Source organism: Varroa jacobsoni, unplaced genomic scaffold, assembly GCF_002532875.2.
Source record: "Varroa jacobsoni isolate VJ856 unplaced genomic scaffold, vjacob_1.0 scaffold_1364, whole genome shotgun sequence".
Classification (NCBI taxonomy): domain Eukaryota; kingdom Metazoa; phylum Arthropoda; class Arachnida; order Mesostigmata; family Varroidae; genus Varroa; species Varroa jacobsoni.
In genome coordinates, this window is record NW_019214266.1 from 29,128 (window position 1) to 38,333 (window position 9,206).

General features: G+C 39.0%; 2 protein-coding genes across 3 annotated transcripts in view; one reads left to right on the forward strand and one right to left on the reverse strand.

Moving 5' to 3' along the window:
- LOC111269208 (D-ribitol-5-phosphate cytidylyltransferase) overlaps window positions 1-3,270 on the forward strand; it is a 4,360-nt gene extending 1,090 nt beyond the window's left edge. Inside the window, exons 2-6 of one of the 2 annotated variants that reach the window (XM_022848644.2) lie at window positions 22-336; window positions 1,002-1,215; window positions 1,668-1,843; window positions 2,261-2,344; window positions 2,775-3,270. In XM_022848644.2, coding sequence (XP_022704379.1) covers window positions 95-336; window positions 1,002-1,215; window positions 1,668-1,843; window positions 2,261-2,344; window positions 2,775-2,901 — 843 coding nt within the window. In that variant the 5' untranslated portion in view covers window positions 22-94 and the 3' untranslated portion in view covers window positions 2,902-3,270. Of the gene's footprint in view, window positions 1-21; window positions 337-998; window positions 1,216-1,667; window positions 1,844-2,260; window positions 2,345-2,774 lie in introns of both variants that reach the window. The other variant, XM_022848643.2, reaches the window with a different exon arrangement.
- Window positions 3,252-8,630, reverse strand: Ipp (inositol polyphosphate 1-phosphatase). Its single transcript, XM_022848634.2, has 5 exons — window positions 8,425-8,630; window positions 6,401-6,652; window positions 6,101-6,223; window positions 5,675-5,837; window positions 3,252-5,205 (listed from the first exon to the last, which is right to left on the reverse strand). The coding sequence occupies exons 2-5, from the start codon at window positions 6,647-6,649 to the stop codon at window positions 4,604-4,606; spliced, it is 1,137 nt and encodes a 378-aa protein (XP_022704369.1). The 5' UTR covers window positions 6,650-6,652; window positions 8,425-8,630; the 3' UTR covers window positions 3,252-4,603.
- Between the last annotated feature and the right edge of the window lie 576 nt (window positions 8,631-9,206).

Genomic DNA, 9,206 nt, shown 5'->3' on the forward strand with positions numbered 1-9,206 from the left:
ATATGCTTGCCTAATTTGCAGCGGTAGATCTATTCATCAATTGCGGCATTCCTCAAAGGTTTTCTCCCCAAAGTCCAACTTTCTGGTAAACGATATGTCTCGTGGAGACGTAGCTGTCATTTTACCTGCAGGTGGTATCGGTGCTCGCATGGGCCAAATGCCATGTGGGCCCAAACAACTGATACCCATCAATGGTCGGTCGATTTTAGCTCACACCATCGCGGGAATGAGGCTGGTCACCAGGGTTCAACTCATTGTTGTAGTTACTTCTGAACAACTCCTCGATAGAGTCTGCGCTGACGTGAACAATTTGCTCAACGAAGATGACCTGCCATGGTAAATTTATTTATCTGCAATATTTTGGCAACGTCAACTACTGGTTAGGTTTCTATCATTTGAACTGTCTAGAGCATTGTAGAGGCCCTAACATACAAACATTGATATCTAGACGGATGCGTTCCAATCGTGTTGGCAGAACGTAAAGTCCTGTAATTATCCTAAAAATTGCTTACCAGCATACATATTGTTTTGTGGTAATGAAGAAAATAGGTTCTGTTCTAGGGATTTCTGAAGTTGCCGCTAAGTTCGAAATTTCTGAATCAAAAGCTTAACTGATTATAAACCTTTTCAATGACTAGAGATTGATAAAAACATGTCATGAAGGACACCCTTTCCAGGAAATGATTACTTCCATAAAAGTTATTAATTTTCTGTTAGAAAACTTAACATGGTAATTGCACAACAAAGTGTCAAGCCCTTTAGAGCTAACGTAATGTGAACATACCACTCCCTTAACGTGGCCCGAATTAGAGAATTCGTTCATATGAAACGTATAGATCGACTCATAATGAGCAGTCATCGTCTTTCTAGATGACACTTAATTATAGGAAAATAATTAACAGATAAAGTGTATACAATGAACATTTGACTTTCTTTAGGTGTACCACTTAGTAAAACTGTATTAAAATTTATGAGTGTCTCTATTCGATATGCTACAGCAGTGCAGCTGGCCCCCCAGAAGCACGGCTGCTCTGTGAGGAAAGTGACGGCAGAACTTCGCTAAAAGGAGCGGCTTCCGTAGAAGTTATTTGCCGCCCAGCGAGTGCCATTGACTCACGTCACTCATCGATTGCTCACGGGGTGGAGCACCTCCGAAACAGAGGCTATCTCTTCGTTATAGTGCATGATGCTGTCAGACCTGTCATCCCGATTAAGGTGCATTGATATACTATGCATAGACATACATATATCGGTAGATATTTCATTAACTGGAGTTTGGTGGCACTGTTTAGACCGCGGAATGAAAGGCTTTTATATTGATTCGACAATTTAATTCGACAGCTAAATTATTGAACAGTTTGTTTACATATCATGTTCTTCTTTGTAAAGACGAAAAAAGGCGAAATCACGGTTTCATGGCTTAAACAATCTATTACTATAGTATGGGAATTGATTACACTGCACTTCAGGTGTATAAACCTGTTTACCTTTTTGGTAGTTCTTAACTTTGTTATCTATATTGATGCATCCATGTGCGCTATGACTCTTATGACTCGCGTACTACACGTAAATTAATTAGTTGTCTCAAGTTTTACGTGTTAGCACTGCTTTTAAGCGTTGTTGTTTCAAGAAGACATAAATGTTAAAACTTACTCCCCTACGCTTAGTTGATCGAAGAGTTGTTATGCGCAGCGGAAGAGTACGGCGCAGCCGGTTTCTGGGTCCCGTTGGTGTCAACGGTTTTACGGATTGATGCCAATGGGCTTGTAGAAGACACCATTCCTCGGTATACGGATGAAAAAGGAAGATTATATGTCAATTCAGAAATGCCGCAAATATTCAAGTGAGTCATAACTGACATTGTTAATCATATGTACGATATTAATCCAGGGCGAATGAAAGTACTGCGTAGCCCACATTGCCAGAAAAAGTGTCAGACTGAATTGCGACATTGCATAACATACCATATATACAGCATATATCAACGAACTATTGTTTACTGATTTGGAGCAAAGTTGATACGACAATTATGATTTCGTTTTCCGATACAACATGAAAATTATATAATAATAATTTTAAATGAGATTCGAATATCTATATGGCTTAAGACAAGATCCTGCTAGTATTGAGAGATAGATAATAATAAGATATACGGTACGATTAATTTCCAGAAGTTCTTTCGAGAATGCGAAGGCAGGCTAAAAGAATCAAGTTGGGTAAATACGGACGCTTAATTTTAATTTGATTTTATTCATTTCAGGTATCCTATCCTAGCCAAAGCTTATTCCCTTTGTGATGAGCACCAACTCCTCCATGGCACAGAATGCCTTGAACTCGTTCGCAGGTAGGGAAGGCGTTGTATGATATCACGCCCCTAAAAAAGTTTCCATAAAGTACGAAAGGAACTTGCTAAATTGCATTAAAAGCTTGATTATATTAGTCAGTGAAATAAATATTTCGACTATAAACACATGCGCTCAAAGTGTTGAATGTCCATATTAAATATTTAAACTCAAACCCATACGTCCACAAATTCGAAGCTTTAATAGTAGATATCACAAAACTCAATAGAGCAATAGGCCATGGGCTTCACTCAAACCCAGAGCCCACAGAAAAAAAGCACAAAACTTGCTAACATCCTTCCATGAGACCCATATTTTGGCTATGCGCGTATGTTATATGATTCCTGAATGTATTACATGTATGTAATAGAAATACCTATTTCGTAGTTAATTGTCAACTTGTTTTGACGAACTGTCACTTTTCGTTTGCAGGTATTGTGGTGTACGAGCAAAAATGCTTAAAGGAGACCCCGATCTCCTCTGGAAGGTAACTCGGCCTAGTGATATTATCTTAGCGGAAAGCAAACTAAAGCCACCGAAGCAGAAACCGTTGCCATAAACTGAAATACACAGTGATGGTTAGAGATTAAGCAGCTTTACAACGGAGGAATGCTGTAGCACTTCGCATAAACAGCAGCGTATGGGTTTATCCATGTGGATGCAGTCGACCATGACCTTGAGGCGTCGAATCGTTAGCGACGACGCCGGCGAAGTATACGAAGCGAAACGTTGTAACTACAAGAGTCAGCACGTACCTCAGGACTGCAATAGCGTGAGTTCGAGCAAACTCTAAGGCTGAGAGCTATGAGGCACTTTAGGACGAGGGTCGGACAAGTATTAATAGGCACATAACTGCAATATCGGCTATTTGATGATCTCACCTCCCTTTATTTAAGTGAATACAGTATGTACTGGTGCTTCGAGAGAATGGAAGTTTTTTGCTTTTTATTATACTGTAGTAACACCTTACAGATAACGATCAGATATCTTCTAACGAATGCCTAGCTTCAGTATGCATGTCAGATACCATTACTGTTGTGCTAAGCATCACGCACGATCAAGTTGAAGTATCAAACGGGGCGTTTTTGCCAGATATAACGAGATTTCTTTTATACATAGTTTTTATATACGATAGATACATTGCGGTCATGTAATGCTAGAGCGTTATAAACTTACCGAGTTAAATGTGCATTATTTAGTTAGACGTTAGTATAGATTTATCGGTAATACATTGTATAGTAGATCCGAACTACCGTCACAATATCTAGTGAGAATTTTCGTAATAGACAGTTCATTAAAAGACTATGTGTAAAAACACTAGCGATCATTAAAGTGCTTGTGGCAAATATAGATATTACACAAACAAATACGATAAAGTATGCTCTGGAGTAGTTCCGTTAGCAGAGTTACCATAACACTAAATACGCATCTTGTGGTGACCCATATCGTCGAATAGGATCAATAGTCCTAATAATAATATAAATTAACTGCATCGAGACTATCGAGTCCTTATATTCATTGTTTTTATATAATAATACAATACATTATGTATATGTATATACGCTCCATATTTTCCACGTATGTTTTGTTCTCACCGAAGTGTGACGGAAAAATTATCCACTTGAAGCTACGAAGAGTAAGAATACAAGCCATATTAGAAATAACAGATTCTCTTGTTAATAACGATTTTGACTGCACATGTTTAACTGGTGACAGAAATTTGGCTAATGTCACACATCGGCGCATCACAAAAGATATGTTTGTTTTTAATGAACGAGTATCAATCGTTCTGGAATGGTTCTTATGCTTTAGTTATTTTTTTTTTGGTTCGGCGCGGCCTTTTCTCGTCGTTAACGCTAAAGCGCTTATATGAGCTGGGGCTGTATCCGATGAAAGTCTTCTAGCGGTTTTAGCCGACTAAGATCCAGTCTTGAAAGTACCCTACAATAACTTTTTCAGGGTATTATACACCAGTCACCAACGGCTGCTGTGTAGTGAATCAAATTAATTCCCAACAAAAGGGTGCTATAATCACACAATACTATTCTTATAAAATAATTAATACAATTACGATAATTATTATTTCACAAGTCTACGTACACAAACTATGAACTAACCTAAAGGTACGATCTTTCTTAACAATGTTTTATATACTTTAATGGCTTCATTTTCCGTGTACCACAAAAACACATGGGTCACATTGACCGAGTGTGCGTCAGACCATGCCATTCGTATTTATTCTCATCCTACTAATCCGCCGATTACTCAATTTCTAGGACGCTGAGTATCTTTCTACATATGGCTTCGTTTCGGTACGCAATCAGTCCCCCGGTATTGCACGCCAATTGTTTGTCGTAAACATCGTATCGGATGGGTTTTTTAGAGTTAAACTGCCGCATCCCTCCACCTTGTGCCTGCAGCAGAGCTTGGGGTGCACAAGTGTCCCATCGGAAGGTGCTGCCTTGCGTTAGGACATAAGCATCGCACCAGCCAAGCGCTACCATCAAAAGCTTGTAGCCAGCTCCAGAGGCATGAGTCACAGTTAATGATGCCCTTTCTAGTTTCTCTAGAATATCTTGTTCTTCTACAGTCGAGACGACGACATTGTACTTGACTGGCAGATGAGGGACATTGTGGATGCTTCGAGCGCAGAAGAACGTAGTTGTGGGACCAGCATGGGGTGTTGCAAACGGTTGAGATACCGCAGAAAATATCGGGCTTCCTGATGACTTCGAAAAACCCCCGATAAGCACGGTACAGCAACGAAGACCTTTCCGATGCGGACGTTGTTGTTCAAGTGGAATGGTAGGGTCCGATGCGGAGTCCGCGTCCCACATACCGGCGATGTATTCAAACGTGCCGTCTGTAAAGCACATTTGGTAAGCAGAAGGGGTAAAAAAAGATACACTATAAACAGGTATTGCAGGAAGTTTTCTTATATTCATTTAGAATATTACAGGGTAAATATTTCAGTAAGCAAAACAGGTATTAATACAAAAACATAAGAAGGTCTAGGTTCGAAGCCGGGCTCAGACACGCATCGCCTTGTGCTAAAGAACAACCATCGTAAAGGACGGTTAACGGCAGATACAAAAAACTCAAGAAATGTTTAGTAAAGAAGTGAAGGAAATGCTAGCTCCTGACTACAGAAGAACCATTTCAAACAAGTCTCTTTTTTGCTTTTATTATCGTTCTATAACTTCGTTCATCACCGTTCGTAAAACGTAAACCACTATTATGATTGGCCTTGGTCATCGGATAATTAATATACATAATAAAGCAATTTCATAAATAATATAGCAATTTCTAGCATTATTGGCACAATCACTCACCAATAGGGTCAATCCATATGCCGATATCCTCGAGCAATACGTCCTGCTTGTCGAGAGCGTTTTTCAATCGGTTGAAGTCAGCCCGCACTACCTGTTCAACCTCCGGTTCTTGATGAACGGCTCGGGCCAAAAGCGCTGCCGCAGCCGAATTACCATCCAAGACCTGTACGTCGAGAATGACGAATTACTAAATTCTAGCACCTAATATATTTGCGCCTCTCTGACACCCGACGATAGGGTACGTGCAAATATCACGTCATTGAAAACTATAGTTTTTTACTGAATCTAAATAATGTTCCACTTTTACGCGAAGCAGAACACATCCAGAGAACTGGACGTTATTTTCGTTTTGATTCACGAGCAAATGATTACATCTGAGCATGACCGAGTTGTTTAGTCGCATCTCGCCGCATACAAAGGCCTTACCTGCTCAAGCAGATTAGCCGTTTCTTCTTCGGTGGATTTGACCTCAACCAAAATACCCTGACCCTTAGCATTGGTGAACAGATTATTCTCTTCGCCTAGAATATTCGATTTTAAAACTGGCCACTGGAATAAATTAATATAGTTATAAGTAGCATTTCGAGTTGAATCATTGTTGGTTTTGTGTGATGGCCCGATTGTAAATTATTATGTAACAGATTTTTATATTCCACATAATGGTCCGCATTGGTCATCATAAAGATCGTCGAATAAGCATGAATACGTAGTGCAACGTAACAATACCTTAGCGCAGAGATTATGTTTTACAGTTTCCTGGACGAGCACATCTGTTAATGTCTTGAAGTCTTGAGCCATGCGAGGATTCTTATCTTTGCCGATTTTCTCCTCGACTAATAAGTCGAAAAGTTCTTTACGAGCCCGACATTCGCGAGCAATTCTAGCAGCTTTTTCGCTGACCTCAAGAAGGCCCCAGATCAACGAAGAAGTACTACTTTTAGGTGAATCGGCGCTTTGGTCGCCGCCGGCAGCCATCTTCTAGCGATCAACATTACGTAACAGTACGCACAGGTTTCTTCTTAAGCTATCTCTTCATTAATCACATTCAATCATACGCACATGAATAGAGTCTAACCCAAATTCTTCTAAGCCGCTTACGATTCCCATAAAAAGAATAAATCAATTAAAATTCAATTCGTTTCAGATTAAATGAAAGACATAATCCGTATATTTTTTTCTGCAGTACATATTATTATGTTAATAATGTCATAATGAGCGACGGAATAAACATCTACTGCACTGATTTGCTGAAATTTGTATAACAGTTGTCCGGGTATATATCATAGTAAATAGAGCACCTTAAATGCGAGATTGCAGTTGACGATCAACCCAAATTTAGAATCTGTCAAGTTCTGCTAGTCCGAGAGATTTATATAGCTTCGTATTAAAAAAAGGGAAAATAAGCATGTCTTCTTGTCGGCCACAGTCTGTAGGCTTGGCATACTCTAATGTACTACAGCTGAATTGTCACACCACTCAAGGGAAGCTAAGCTATAATTTTTAGTTATTGCCCGTGCTTTTAAAAGAAGGAGAGGTAACGAAAACAGTTTGTAAAAGCCATTTATTATATTCAAGCTTTACCGAAATATATGGAAGTGTTTTCAATATATGCTGCGGTACTAACTTGATACGAGCTCCTCTGTAAGGGAGGAAATTAAATAAAAGCTAACGACAGCAAAGTACTGAATAAGACGATACCAAGAATTTTGCGAGGGTAACATACGAACCTTCTTCGAAGAACTCTGTGCGGTTGCGAACCAGTTAATTTTTGTAAAGAAAAATAAGCCACATTAATTAACTCTGTTACGAATTCGTATCTTGATTTTGTTGGACTACTCATTTTATTATAGTAAATAGTTGTAATAGTTATATAACACTAGAACCTCGTAAAATTTGTATGTTTCTAAAATTGGGTTTACATTGAAAAAAAAAAATGCCCATTAATGTGTACGAAAAAAGCGCTCGTTTAACGATAGATTTTAATGTCTAAAACAAAGTAGCGTATATACGCGTCTAGATTGTGGGGGATACACGAACGGTCATTCACAGAGCAGGGTCATCGGAGCAGCGCACGCCGTCATCACTACAAAGCCAAGCGAAATTGTCTTCCAGCAATCGGGTGAAGATTTTTTTTAATCGTTAGTCTATTATACGAGACAACAGTCTTTATCAGAAATCCAATCGCCAATCACCCCAAGGTACTGAAGATTTTCTAAAATTATAACGGGAATGCGTACGCGGTGTCTAGCAAATCAAATATTAAGGATAACTTATGAATCTCTCTTTCAAATGCCATAGACTCTAAAACGGATGCATTTCGCGATCGAAGTGAATTACAGCGGTGACACGCCGACTATAAAAACGGCAATTGTCCTCAATGAATGAAAATGACGTTACATAATTATACCTCCATTGTACTGTAGCAAATATCCACTCGCTAAATCACCATTTCACTGCGACGAAGGTTAATATTATGGACTATCGAAAATGTTTCAGAGGTTTGACACTCTTTTCTACCTTTATATCTATAAGGGAAACTGCACGAAATCCAGCTTCTTAGATATATACTTTAGATATATAATACCACTTTTTAGATATATATTTATTCTCATAACAAGGTTAGTATTCAAAACCCGACTTGAATTGAACGTTCCCCGCAAATTTATTATATCAGTTGTTTGCCGTTCTCGTCCCTTTTCTTTCTAACCACGCGTATACACCAGCTGATCGGGTGCAGAGCTAACACTTACCCCTTTCCTATTTGACCAGCTGGTCCGAGAGAAGTGGCGCAAACCTTCTGGTGGCTCTATCACTTATATCGCTTTTATACACTCATAAGATAAATGTGAAATGGTTTGTTTACTGTTAACAATGAGCGACATTCATTTAAGTCATAGAACAGCATCCGCAATTTGAGCGTAATCAATCTTCTTTCTTCTTTTATTCTCCAACTATTGTCATTACTGGTGAGAATTTTCCGGATTACTGGGAGCAAAGAAGGGCGCCTTCCGCCAGTTAAGGTATTAGTCGACGGAAATTAGAGCAGGTAGAACTGGGCATTGGCACCCGCTAACTGTACGGAATTCTAATAAAAGAGATTGCTGTGCACGTTTCCCTTGGGTGTGTTTTGTCCCTAACTGATTCCTGAGTGCTTGGAGTGCGTCAACACTTTGAGCTTTAAAAACTCTTCCGACATTTATACAGAAGTCGTGAAAAACGCGTGTTCGTCCTTATGGTCACGCAACTTCTGTAAGTGTTTTTACTGCCACAACTGGTATATGGTAGAATTTTTCCCTTTCGAAGAAGGGATCCGATTTATTCTTGTGAAGCCAAGTTCCTTTATGAAAAGATTCAATCAGTGTGGAGACTATGACAAACACGGCGTAAGCTGTATTGAACTCCATATTATCCATGTATGATATAACTGAGTTCATTCTAAAATGAAATTGCGTCAACTTAATTTTAGAATAGATCATTATGTTAGCTATAAATTAATTTCAATGCTAATAATGAATGTTTGCACCCACCTAGA